General features: G+C 39.4%; 1 protein-coding gene across 4 annotated transcripts in view; it reads right to left on the bottom strand.

The window, feature by feature from the left end:
* Nucleotides 1-13,737, bottom strand: part of PCMT1 (protein-L-isoaspartate (D-aspartate) O-methyltransferase) — a 35,627-nt gene extending 21,890 nt beyond the window's left edge. Inside the window, exons 1-2 of one of the 4 annotated variants that reach the window (XM_074862873.1) lie at nucleotides 13,408-13,737; nucleotides 1,118-1,222 (exon numbers count right to left, since the gene is read on the bottom strand). In XM_074862873.1, coding sequence (XP_074718974.1) covers nucleotides 1,118-1,222; nucleotides 13,408-13,696 — 394 coding nt within the window. In that variant the 5' untranslated portion in view covers nucleotides 13,697-13,737. Of the gene's footprint in view, nucleotides 1-1,117; nucleotides 1,223-4,737; nucleotides 5,226-13,407 lie in introns of those variants that run through there. The other 3 variants (XM_074862874.1, XM_074862875.1, XM_074862876.1) reach the window with 3 other exon arrangements.

Raw genomic sequence — 13,737 nt, forward strand, 5'->3', positions numbered from 1 at the left:
ATTCAGGGCACTACAGACACACACACCCCCAGTTACATAGGTAGTCTACTTCAGAAGTGAGCTAAAGTAAATCATCTAAAAGCTATGCCATGTCAACTGTGGACAGGAAGGAAAAAAAAAAAAAAAAAAGAAAAAGGGTTCTATCCTTGATCTCAGTTACAATCTCCATTTTGTCACTATATTGCCTTAGCTTGATCAAGTAGTGAAGAGTAATGTCATCCCTTAGCTTGATCAAGAACATAAAGAGTAATGTCTCCCAGAATAACTTAATGCCTTTTTCACTCAGTCCCTATGTAAAAACCTAAATTTGTTAGTTTGAGTTTGATGTGGTGGGAACCATACAACTTCTAGAGACAATAACCTCATCTATTTTGCAAACAGCACTCACGTATGAGAAAACATGGAGAAACACTCACCTATATTTGTTTCTGAGAAGTATGCAAGTATCTTAAGAGATTTCTGAATTTGCCTATATAACTAATAAAACCCTAACACAATTCGTAATTTTCACCAGTATTAAAGAAAAAAAAAAATCAAGAACTTTTCTATACAAATAATAAATTCCCATTACAATTCACAGTTCTTACCACCCACTAAAGCAACAACAACAAATTTAGTACATTTGCATAATTCATTCTCCTGTCTTGGAAAGATAAAACTGGGATCTGGATGGAAAACAACTGTCCTATCAGTATATCTTCCCATTTAAAGCCTATTTTCATATTACAAAAATCTCATGTAAAGGTTTAAGAAACTTTGTATTGATCTCAACTGAATCATTTCTGCAAAGAGAGAGACTGTTTCTGATGAAATGGATACAAATTATTTTTTAAAGTATTTAAACATCAGCTGCACCACCACAAATTGCTGTGGTTTAAAAAATAAAAACATATTTGCACATATTGACTAAAGAGCATCTATCTGCTTGATGTATCCAATTATGCCAGTTGCATTCCGTAACAAACTGAAACTTAGTTAAAAGGTATTGAATAAACTGATAAAGAACTAAACAAGGTTCCAAATTTTAAAAAAATATGTTCACATTTTTAACATATGTATGACAAAGGCAGTCACAGTTATACAAATCAGAACAATCATTTTTACAAGATCCTCTTACCTATAGACTGTGGAGAATCCATATAAGGGTTGTATTTTGCATAGTGGCAACGGTCTGTAGCCAGCATTACTTCAAATACCTTGTCTGATTTGATTATTCCATTTTCTATAAACAAATAAATGAATAAAGTTGAAGGCATTCTCTTCTGCGGTGCAAGAGCAGGTGAAATACATTAATATATTCCCAATATTGCAAGAAATCATGTTACCTTACCCTCTCTAACCCTCATCATACTAGAATTTAAGCTGTGGTCCATAGGTCAAACAACGCTTAAGCCAGTGAAGTTTGAACAAGACTTTCCCAGCAGTTACAGATGCTCTTCTGAAACAACTGTAGAGACCATTTGCAAAGATCTAGCCCTTAGAAAAACTCAACTTCATGCATACCTTTGATATTCCTGAAAACACAGTCAGTAAGAAACTGATGTTACTACACACCAAACGAGATATACTTCATATTTCTGAGAAGCTATAAGTGAGTAATTATTGAAAAATATACAAAAACAGGTTAAAAATGTGAAGCTGCAGCATCCTTGCTCAGTGTTTTATTTTCAAGATCTGTTTCTCTTTTGTGTTGGCAAAAGAAAAAAATCATTTTGTAAAGAAACTCCTACAGAATCAGAATTCTTATGCTGGGGCAGACTGAGGCCAAAGAGTTTTTATATCAAGCACTTTGAATCTTTGTTCACTTTTCAAAATAAAATGTAAGCGCACATGCATGGAAAATGTCAGAAGCACTGTGCAGTGCAGCCATTTTCCCTTGCAATGTTATTGAAGCTTTTTTAAACACTGATAATTCTTTTTTTAAAGTTCTGAAGAGACATTTATGAGTAACAGAAAACTTCAGAAAACAAATGGAAGAAATTAATCACTTGCATTAAAAGACACAATATAAACTATAAACAGCTGAAATTTCAACAATGGATTGCTTCACTGAACTAAGGAAGATTATTTGGAAAATTACACTTAAAAGGAAAAAAATAGATAATTTGAGCACCTTTAAAACCTAATCCAAAATGTAGTAACATAAAAATCAGATTAAGGAGCTTCTGTAAGATTGTCCTAACTGAAGTTGCATCAGTGGGTTTTTTTTTCCAAGTACTACCAATACTAACACACCTGTGCCCAGGCCCAGGCTAACTTCTGCAGAGGCTTCCCTGGCTGTTTACAGTGTGCTCTCAACTACCCTTATCAATCATGGGGTTTTCTCTTGGTTCTTCTTATCTACCCGTGTTCAGGGTTTAATTATCCTATATAACACAGAGAACAAAACAACTCCCCAAGTAATTTTGCTTTTTGGTCTGAAGACAAAGTCTCAAGTAGAACTGCAGTAGGAATACACTACCAAGTTATTAAGGAAAAGAATAATGCTTTTAAAAAAAAAATATTCTTTTTTAGAATTATTTCTATATCTGATAAATTCCAGGAAAAGCACATACTCCTCTCACAGACTACACACAATACACATATCCTGTGCTTTGACTTCATTTAGAATTGTATACTACAGCTTCAGTTAGAGGAAACTCCTCATTTCAATGCAAGTTTTAAAATCTGAGACAGCAGGCATTTGCAGCAGTTTGTAAGTTTACTTACTGAGCAAAATTGTACCCCAAAAGAAAACAAATAAATCAATCCTTTAACACACTGGCACTGACAATATAAGATAGCAGGAAAAAAAAAATTCGTTTTCCCCGACCACTTGGAATTAGTTTTATATCAGTTCTGTGAACAAAGCATAGAAACAAAGTATCTTACTGTTAGATTCTCATTAGGTATCACCAAGAAATTAGTATCTCTAAAATAAATGCACTTAGAGACAGGAGAATAAGCAAAGCTGATTATAACAGGAGTAAAAACAGAAAGGTTCTGGGGGGCAGAAAGAAGGTCAAAAAGCAGCAGCTGAAAAGCACTCGAGAAAGATCTGAAATAGCGATTTATTCCTTGAGATTGTGTATTGTGAAGATAGATGCATACATTCTAGAAGCTATAGGTAGCCATCTGCTCTTTCCTCTTGTCTTGGGGGAAAAAAACCATGCAGAGAATACAGAAATCAAGCCTCCAGCTTGAAAGAGCAACTGCAGCACCCTCTGGTATGGCCGAGAACCTCCTCTAGTTTTCAGGGAACCTCCTCTGGACTGCTGTGACTGCAGGCTTCTTTCAAACCTCTTCTTTCACATTACCCATAATCTGTTTGCCCTTTTTACAAAACTCCATGCCTGCCACCTCTCTCACCTATTCCCATAGTCTTTCTGCACCTCAGCATTTATAAATTTTATTTTGCCTCCATTCTATTACTTATACGTTTTAAACAAGTTGGGGAAGAATGGGTAATCAGAGTATAAGAGCTCTGTGGCAGAGAATGTCTATAGATGTCTGTGCAAAACAAAGTACAAAACTTAGTTGCAGCTGAAGTACATATAACTTTATCAAGTGTGATGCTTACACTGACAGGCAAATGACAAAAAAAAAAATTGAAAACAGTAGTTACTAATAGTCTACAAATCCTGAACATTCAGGATGCTTTCATTCAGCAAACATTCATGAGATTTGTTGACTGTTAGACTGTCTTTGATTAATGTAATCTTTTTCATCAGTAAATAAGAAGTTAAGCAAGTTACCCATGCTCAGAGTTCCCAGCAGAACCAGTGAAAGAAGCTGGATCTCATGTCTCGGCCATGTACTTTATTTATTGAATAATGCTCCCTCTTCATAAAAAATACACCCTCTCAGCTATGAACGTGGAATTACAGGGCATCACATTATCCCCTTATAGATTAAGTCTGCTTTTCAAATTTGCTTATTATACAATGCAGACAACAACAAATTTTAGGTAGGATTTAAGAAAAGCAATCAAGCCTGAAACAGTAAAGTCAATATTGACTTTGTAGTAATTTTTTCTGTGTTGATAACAAAAAGAATTTTTCTTAGTCTCATGGTTGAATAGAGAGAAACATAGCAACTGCAAGGTACTGAACTCCCATGGAAGTCCTTTCCTTCCTGCTGTAGTCAGTCCCAAGGTGATCAACTGCCAGGATCTTAATTCTGTCCGGAACAAATCTCTATCAGATTCTGACTTAAGACCAGAAAACAAGTATATCCCCTAAAAGAGCCAGTAAATAAAAGTTTATATTGCAAAGAAGACGCTCTACATTCATGCCATCTCTAAGTGCCAAAGAAACAAGACAACAGTAAATTATTTATTAATAAAATGGCAATGCTAAACATTTTCTAAATCTTAAATGGAAGTTATATTTTGCAGGAAAATAATTCACAATTAAATACATATAGGTTGATTATCCTTTCCAATGAAAATGTGCACAGAAGACTCTCCTTGAGGAGACTGCTGGGTTTCAAGACTGATAATCAGTACTGCAAACAAATCAAATACTAAAGTGTCTACAAGTAAAGGCTAATACACAAACAAACCAGTTTACAGCTTAAAATCAAAAGTAAACTCTGTTTATTAGAGTTATATTAGCACAACTCCTAAGCCTCTAAGGGCTGAAGCCTCAAAGTAACCACTTAAGAGTGGAGCACGGCCTGCAGAGTTCAAGAGTTGCTCTGTGCAGAGGCTGCGGCAATGACAACTTGACATAATTGGAGCATGTTTTGAAAACTCACTCTGGTCTGCTTCTTTTCCACAAATAACACCATGAAAACAGGAAAAGAGCTCACAGAGCTCTTTGGATTTGAAGGTGGAAATATACCACTGTTGAATGTAACCTGGGAAACTGGGCAGTTGGCTGTCAGAGAGCAAGAAAAAAAGAGCTAAAGTCTGAAAAGACACCATGGACTTTCAACAAGTAAACAACCTATCTTTTAATTTAGCAACAAATGCCTTACTGAAGTGCTTATCTTTCAAAGAACTGCTTACATCACTGATGGTATCCTGACTGTTGACAAACAAGTTTCCAACCAAACCACAGAATACTAGCAATCAACATCTACACCAACACTAGCTTCCAGATCAGAAAAAGAATGTCTCATAACCACATGATAAAATCCAGCACACAAGCTTACTATACAAACTATAAACAGCTACTCAAACACCTCCTCTTGCTGGCTTTACATAAACAAAATGCTCACACAGATCCCAAAACCATCTACAGTGGGACTATTTCAGCATCCACATGGTTCAGCTTCTCCCCAGATTACGCTCTCCATAACCACTGCAGAGTACTTTGCTTATGAAGATGACTTTTCAGCAAAACAGTGATATTTTTAAATCATAGAAATCTTAAAGCATGATGCAAAGCACCTACAGCTCTATATTACACAAGATGAAATCAAGTGGGTTAAAATTACTCAAATGACAAATAACAGTTTCCAGATGCCTCCATCTGACCCACGCAAACCAGCTAGCAACTTTCAAGAGGAAAGTGGGCTGGAGCCGAACCACATCTTCATTTTCAAGCAATATGAAGCTAGTTGGTTTTAAGCGACTGATCAACTACTGTTTTTAAGGCCAGGGTCTTTTTGTGTAGGGAGAGGAAGGAAAAAAGATGGTAAAGAAAGCAATTCAGTTAATACCATTTTATTTAAGTAATGAGCATAGGAAGGTTTTACTATAAATCATCAACACAAAGAAAGCACTTTGAACAAGAAGTGATGGATCAGCATCCCAAGATCCAATAAAGGACACTGACCCAAAAACATACAAAGCTCTTTGTGCTAAAGAAACTGAAAGTAGGTGTTTGCAAACAAGTGTTTTTTAAACAGCTCATACATACAAACTCTTGTGCTTTGCCGATAATTGAGGAGTATCTGCCTCAAACATTCAGCTGCACGTCTGTTATCACTAGGATTTGGATTCACAATAATACATTACTCAAACAGAATGTTCCATACAGCTAACTGGAAGGAATCAGTTGAGTCTGTCATTCGGCAACACAACAACAGAAAGACTGAGGAAAACAACGGTCCATTAGAACTAATCTTAAAGTCCAGAAATTAAACACAAAGATCAAATCCCATGAAAATCCCAAAGAGGCAGAAATTAAAAATAAAATCAAATAATTTTAAAAATAATAGTAAATTAGCATCTAAATGCTAGTCAAAACATGCAGAGGTAAAACCACATGAGAACCAAAAGCTAGGTTCAACACAAACTAGTTTACAGACTCAAGATTCAGTTAAATACAAACTTACCCTCCAAAATTTCACTTCTACTTTATGGAAGTACTCCCTATTTAATAACGATCACCTTCAAAAACAACCTGTCCATTTTGGTATAATGGATAAGAGCTCTCTATTCATTTTCATGAATCTGAAAGTCTGCAGATAACTAATTTAGACATATTTAACCACAGCTGTATTGCTCCATCATACTGTAGACCAATGTTGCAAAGTTGGTATTAACCATTTTCTTCACTGGGGATGGAGAAAGACATGATAGCTCCTTGCTCGTAGTCCTACAGTACATATCTTTATCACAAAAGCCATCCATAACGTACTCACATTTATCGAAATCGTTATGCTGATTTCGTCTAAATCTGTATCAGCAGCTGAGTGAAGAAACTTTTGGGAGTACAAGAAAGAAGAAAGTGACTTCAAGGTTGTATTCAGCCTGTGAGAACACAGAACTGTACTTCTCAATAAACTTTAATGCCTATGTGCAGATGAGAGAGTCTTCACCTCTGTGCACACCTTGACCCCTCTGTTTGTGAAGGCTGAACTTAACTTACAAAGCACATGGAATGTCAAAACTTAAGAGTTCAATACAAAGCAGCAATAACCATGAGTAATAACTAAAAACTGTTTCAGACGTTAAGATAAACTTAGCTGGATGGGACAGGTAGATAAGGAACTCTCCTCACAGTAAGGCTCAAGGCAAGACTACTTCAATAGCTTTAAGCAGATCTTTAAAGAAAGGCAAATGCTGCACATCTTACACTGTACTGAGCAGATTCCATGCAACTACTTTGCTGACCTGTTTTCAGAAAAGCCAATGCTGTCAAAAGCAGCAGCCAGACCACGTAAACAGTCTGTTATTATGAATGTGATTTCATTAAAACAGGTACTAATACTACACAAAAGCTGAGGAAGATCAAAAGAGCAGCGAAACATCATACCGACTTGTGACAAAATGACACAAAGCTGTCATACTAGCAGAAATAAGCAAGAATTTCTCAAGTTATATTTGTCTGACCATCTCTCAGATTTCAACAGTGCAAGCATTTAAAACTATTTTGTGCTCAAGTCCAATGCTGCAGTATTCAGATTCTGAAGTCTTAAAACTAACTCACAAGTCAACCAGTCCAGGAGAGATAACATTCCAAAAATTTACTGGTCTGAAGCTCTGAAAGAGCTTACTCCATTTTTGCCAAAATTCAGTAATTTAAATGAAAATTTAAAACATTAATAAAATGAACCTCATCTTGTAACAGTCTTAAGAAAAATTTTTTACTTACAGTGTTTTAACAACACTAACAAACATGACTTTGACGTATTAGATTCACAGAAACAATCATTCAAAACATTATGCATTTCTTTCCAAGCTTACTAACAGCTCTTAGTGGGCTCTTGATACTACATCAGGATGATAGAAATAGTGGCATTAAAAGAAAAGCTAGGAGTTATATTGAAACTAAAATGTAAGAGATTCTCCCTTTTTAACATGTCTACAAGCAACGGTAATCACCTGTAATGGACAGATCATCAAAATTATTTTCATTTTACTATGGATTATTAGGCAGCTTCAGACTACCAGAAAAAACAGTATTATGCCATTAAATCCAGAGACAAAACCAAAATTAAATAAAATTCTTCAATCAAGCAAAAGAACTAAACCTTTTTAAAATAAATGACTGATTATAAAGTGTTGTGACATAACTAAGCAGCCAAAAACATGCTCTCTTTTTTTTTCTTGGGTGACTGAGAACTTAGACTTTGTTGCACCGAATTTTGGGGTTGTGGGAAAAAATGGGTATGTTTTTAACATTACATCAAGGGGGGAAAAAGAAATGCCAACAACAAAGAACCAGTTAAGAATACAATCCTAATTTACAGACAGATAACTATAAAAACATTAATCACATTTTATTTTTCCTTTCTTTTAACATTTCGTATTTTCTCAGGTGTTGTTTTAAATTACTTGAAGGCCTGCCTCGTAGAAGTTCAAGGGTGTAGAAATTCCTTCAAAACATTTCAGTGACATGGGCAAATTGCTAATAAATACTTAAATCGCTAATAAAAAAAAAGTTTTATGGCAACTCTTTTAGGCAATTATTCTAATTACTTGCTAACAAAATTTGAAAAAAATTTCAACACTCCAAAAAATACCATCACAAATTTCAACTCTATGCCACCTGAGACATTAAGTAAATTTAAGACATTTTAGATATTCTTAAACTACTATATCAGTGGAGATGTTAATTTTTAATTTTAAAAAATAGTTCAATTTTCAACTGTTTTACTACCCAGCCATGAGTTACAACGCTTAATCACTGAAGCCTCAATACAACATACGTGTTGAAGGAGGTGCGCTCACTGAATGCACACAACAGGCAGCATAACTGCTTGTATAGTGGAGATATTAAATTTGGGTTAAGTGGGTTTCATTGGTCTAATTTTCCATTGCTATTTCCCTTCTTCACGTTCATCCAAGTCATTTTACTCTTCCTTGAGCAAAATTAGACAGATGTAGAAGAGATTTAGATAAGCCAAGTGAAATTACATGGCAGGGGAAAAAAACAACACAAAAACAATGTTTAGTTCTTGCTGAACCTAGCTTAGGCTTAGCCATGCCATATTCAATGCCTTCACATTCACAGCAGTTCCCAAAGAGATTTGTCCTCATAAATCAGAAACCTGCAACAAAGGTTCACTGTAGATAAGCCTTCACCATGATGAAACTTGCCAAGATGTCATTTTTTATTATTTAACATCTAAATAATAAAACACTCGGAGAAATATCTTCAGCACGTCTAAGAACAGAATTCGCAAAGCCTGACAATATTTGAATATATACTGAAACACCATTCACACTGAAAAACTAGGAATCTGGTCTCAAGTGAGGCATGAAATTCTAAGGAATCTGTGGTATCTCATAAATGACAGTTGCTAACTTCTGTGATACAAGTTTACTAGATGAGGAAGAGAAAAAAAGTGTAACAGGAAACAAGCCCGCAGATGGTTTAACATTATGCAGCACTTTAGCCACAGTCAAATCACCGTCACTTTCACCTGGGAACATGGATTCAAAAGCCATGTATATATGGTTATAACACCATTGACACAACATGATCAGAGAAATAAGCAAAGACAGACTGTCATATGGCAGCATACCACATTGATTGGAGGAGAGAAAGAGAGGTGCGATAAGGAGACTTAATTAACTTTGATGGATTGTGAATTGGACAGGGACCAATTTTTCAGTTCTGCAGGTGGGGACAAAAAGCTGATTTCCAAGATGTTGGCGTGTAAAGTAACAGGACTTGGCAAGAGCCCAAGTATGAAAGACAGAAGGAGATCAAAATGACCCAATAGTGAGATGAGAGAACAGTAGATAACTGAAAATAAAGAGAGGGGAGAAAAAGATGAAGATTTAGAATCGAAAGATCTTCAACCAAGCGAGATAACAGTAAATAAGTCACCAATTACCCAGTCTTTTCCTGCGTTCTCAGCATCCCTATATGGTAGGTACTTACCAAACAGAAACTCCAGAGTTATGTATTTAAACACAGTCAATTATTTCTATGTTTAGAATGATTTCTAACCCTACATTAACTTGCATTTAGATAGTTGCCTAGAAGTGTTGCCTGCTAAAATATCTTCATTTAAATATTTTAAGGGGAAAGTTTGCTCAAGTTTGAAGGCACGTGTTCAACTATTTTCAGTTAGGAAGAAACAAAGATTTAAAAAATATTTTTCACCTTTACAGAGTAATCGTTTCAATAGCTCTAATGCTGGAATAATCAAACATTCAGAGAAAAAAAAAAGTATTTTTTAAAATGAGAAGTAGTTTCGAGAATCACGGGAAAACAAAGCAGCTGAACACCTCGTTGAAACAGCATGTTCAAGGACAGCATTTATGTTGTGAAGAAAAGAGTGCATTTTAAGCAAGTTTATTTTGTGTATGTCGCAAATTGTGCATCTATGATGTCTCAATAGTGCAAGAATGCGTTTACAGTGCAACAAGAAGCTAAAAAATCAAAACAACAAAAAGTCACGCAATGTTCTTCAGTCACTTGTCTCTAAGTATGCACTGAAAAATATGCAGAGTTCCAGGGCCCTCTTCATTAGTTTGTCCCTTTTAAGACATGAAAGTAAAGATAAGGCTTGTAAAGAATACTTGCCTAAAATCCACATGCAAATACATAAAAGCACTTACCACTGCTCTAACACAATGATCATTACCATTACAGGAAAGTTAATTCTATACTTAAGGCAACAGTGAAATGAGAGATGAGCATATGTTAATATAGTTTCATGAAATCAGAGCACTTTATTGCCACAAAAAAGAAGCATTAGTAACTGTTGATAACAACTTATAATGAAGAATAATCTTTATAGCTGTTTTAAAGGAAAAGAACATGTACCCTACAGTTTTCCACTGATGTTTTTCTTTGCAAGCAAAACCAGTTTAAGAAGTTCCCATTCTCCCTAGCCCACTTATACCCATAACAAAGTTCACTGCTTCTCTAACCATAATAGCACAACAGCTTACAAATATTGAAGAGTTTAAGACTGGATGTTTCACAAGGGGAGTAATGAGAAAGTGACCCAGTCTTACAACACAGCTTCCCTCACAAGCAGTTCTATAAGCACAGCAAAGAGAAGACTTGTGGTGTAAGGGCAGGAACAAGAATCTCTCAGCCAGGCTTTGCTGCAGAAGAAAACATAGTGTGTCACTACAACCTGCATTATTTCCTTTATTTTAAGTTATGCAAATTACACACTAAAAGACACAGTTACTAAGTTAAACACAAGATAAACACTCAGACAACATCAAATTAACCTCATCTGCCTTGCATTCTTACTTCTAGCATAATAATGCTAGAAATGCTATGCTACTTAGCTGTTTTTAAAGAAAAAAAATACATTGAGGGATCTACTACTGAAAAGGAATTCTCTAGAACATTTTAGTCTTTCTGTAACCAATTATTTCTAAGTTTGTTAAAAACATATCTGAGAGGATTATATACCATATTAAAGGGTACTTTCTGCTAAAACTTGTTCCCAACCTTAACAACAAGGCATCATCTTACCTGAAGAACTCTTACTTAAAAGTTACGTCCTTAATCCTGCAACTGCTCTGCACCAATAAAGCCCAATGCCATCACTGGAGTCCCACTGAGGTCAACAATACAACGTTGCTGCAAGATCAAAAGCCTCTGTGCCTCTGCAACATTTTATTTCCAATCCACTATTTAACACCTCTCAAAATATTTTGGCATGCATATGCAAAACAGAGAGGGGGAAATTACAGACTGTAATTTTCCAGGTAATTACCATCACTGCATATTTTGAGATTACAGTATTAAACACTTCTAGTTTACTTTCCTCTTCCTATACTACTAATGCTGTGTACTAACTATAATGGTTTTTAGCTTTTTCATTATTATTATTTGCAAAGCCCTAAACAGTTTCCATGTGTTGAAAAATGCTGTCATTGTTTTCTTCAACAAAGAAATCAGTTTTGCCTTCAGGTTCTCGGAGCCACAGACAATTCTGGCAGTAATCACTTTTTGGATACATTTTGGAGCTTGACATTCATATTTACGTCAGAAAGTTTTCCCCTGCTGTGTAAGGGAACAGAATTTCACTAAAACAGTACTTCTAGCCCTTACAGCTGCAAAACAAAACAAAAAAATGCACTGCAACTCTGGTAACTAGAGAAGTTATTATTTGTTAAACAAGCAGTTTTTACAGTGAAACTGAAAAGTCACTTCAGCATACATTGCTCTACTGGATGGAAGAGTTCTCAAAAGAGTGGCAAAAGAAAATACTGGAAAAGACCACAGGATCGGAGGATCTAACACAGACAGACTGGAGAAAACAACAAGGATAGTTCTCCCATGTCTCCAAAATAATGAGGAGGCCAAACAGGTGAAGCTGTCCGTGGTCTGGCAGCATCACTAAAATAGGAGACAACTGCCATAACGCAGGCTCCAAATCTACATCTTTTTATGTCTAAGACACAGACTTGAGGAGAGAGAGGAAGGGAAAGACCGGGAGTAAAGCAGAGAGACTACAAGTGTATCTAACAGAGATTAATCTGAGGCTAATATGAAAAATGGAAGCTCTGAATAGAGACGGTGTTATCACCCTGTCCTCTCAGCCCGGATCACATGTAAGCGTCCCTGCAGACTTCAGGATGTCCTGAAGAACAGCTGTGGAGAGCACCCGCCCAACACCTTCCACGTTCAGCTGGGGGACGGCACAAACCTCCGGTAAGGGCAAGGAACGCCAAGGCCCCGGCAGTCACCGGAAAGCTCGGCAACAGCAGGAGTCCGTCACCTCGGCAGCTCCGCTTATCTCCTCTCCCCTCCCCGCGATCCTAGCCCACCTCTTCGAAAGGAGCAATTCGGGGCGGGGGCCAAAAGCGAGCATTTCGGACCTCGCGAGCGGGTCACTGCTGCCACAGGCCCCTTTCACCCAACAAAAACAACCCCGGCCTCTTCGGCGCCTTTCCCAAACCCGGGCAAGCTCCCCCTGCCTTTAGCCGGGGCCTGAAGGACCGAAGGACGGCCGCTGCCCGCCCTGCGCCGGGCCGCCGCTCCCCACCGCCCGCCGGCCGGGCTGAGCGGCAGAGGCGGCCGGAGCGAAGCCCGCGGGCCGCCGAGCCCGGTGCGTGCGGAGGATCCCGGGCCCTGGGAGCTGCCGCCGCGGCCCCGCCTCAGCTCGCACAAGAGCGCGACGAGCAAGACGGAGACGAGGCGGCGGGAACGGGGCCGGGGAGGGGGGCGGGGAGGCGGCCGGCTGACAACAGCCGCCGCAGAGCGCTTCCCCTTCGGGACCGCCATCGGCGCCGCCCCTCCCGCCGCATCGCCTCCCGCAACAACAGCCCGGGCCCGCCCTGCGCCAGCGGCCGCCGCCCTCCGCCCGGCTGCGGGACGGCGGCGGCGCCGCTCGCCGCGCCCTCCCGGGAGGGACCCGAACGGACACCCAGACACACACCCCCCGGCTGGGCGCCGCCTTCGCCTCCTCCCCCCGCCGGCGCGGCTCCTTGACAGTTGGCGGCGGGGCGGGCGCCGCGGGAATGCGAAGTGCGTGCGGCCGGTAACGGTCACCCCCGCGGCGGAGGCGGGGAGGGGTCCCGCCGGCCGGCGCCCCCCGCCCCGGACTCACTGCGGAGGTTGTGGATGAGCTCGGAGTGGCTGGCGCCTCCCGACTTCCAGGCCATCGCTAGACACACTCTGCGGAGCAGGTACAGAGCCGCCTTCAGCGCCGCGACTGCGCACAGCAGCTTCCCCAGGAAGGACACAACCTCCAGCGCCGACACAGGCGCCGCCTCCTCGCCGCCGCCGCCGCCTCCTCCTCCTCCTCCTGCCCCCCCCCCTCCCGCCACCGCCGCTGCGGCTGCCGCGCGCCCGCTGAGGGGAGGGGCCACGCGCCCACCGCCCCGCGCGCCCGACATTCTCCGGCCGCCGCCGCCGCTCCGCCGGCCCGCGCTGGGCC

Source organism: Strix uralensis, chromosome 3 (genome assembly GCF_047716275.1).
Source record: "Strix uralensis isolate ZFMK-TIS-50842 chromosome 3, bStrUra1, whole genome shotgun sequence".
NCBI classification, from domain to species: Eukaryota; Metazoa; Chordata; class Aves; order Strigiformes; family Strigidae; genus Strix; species Strix uralensis.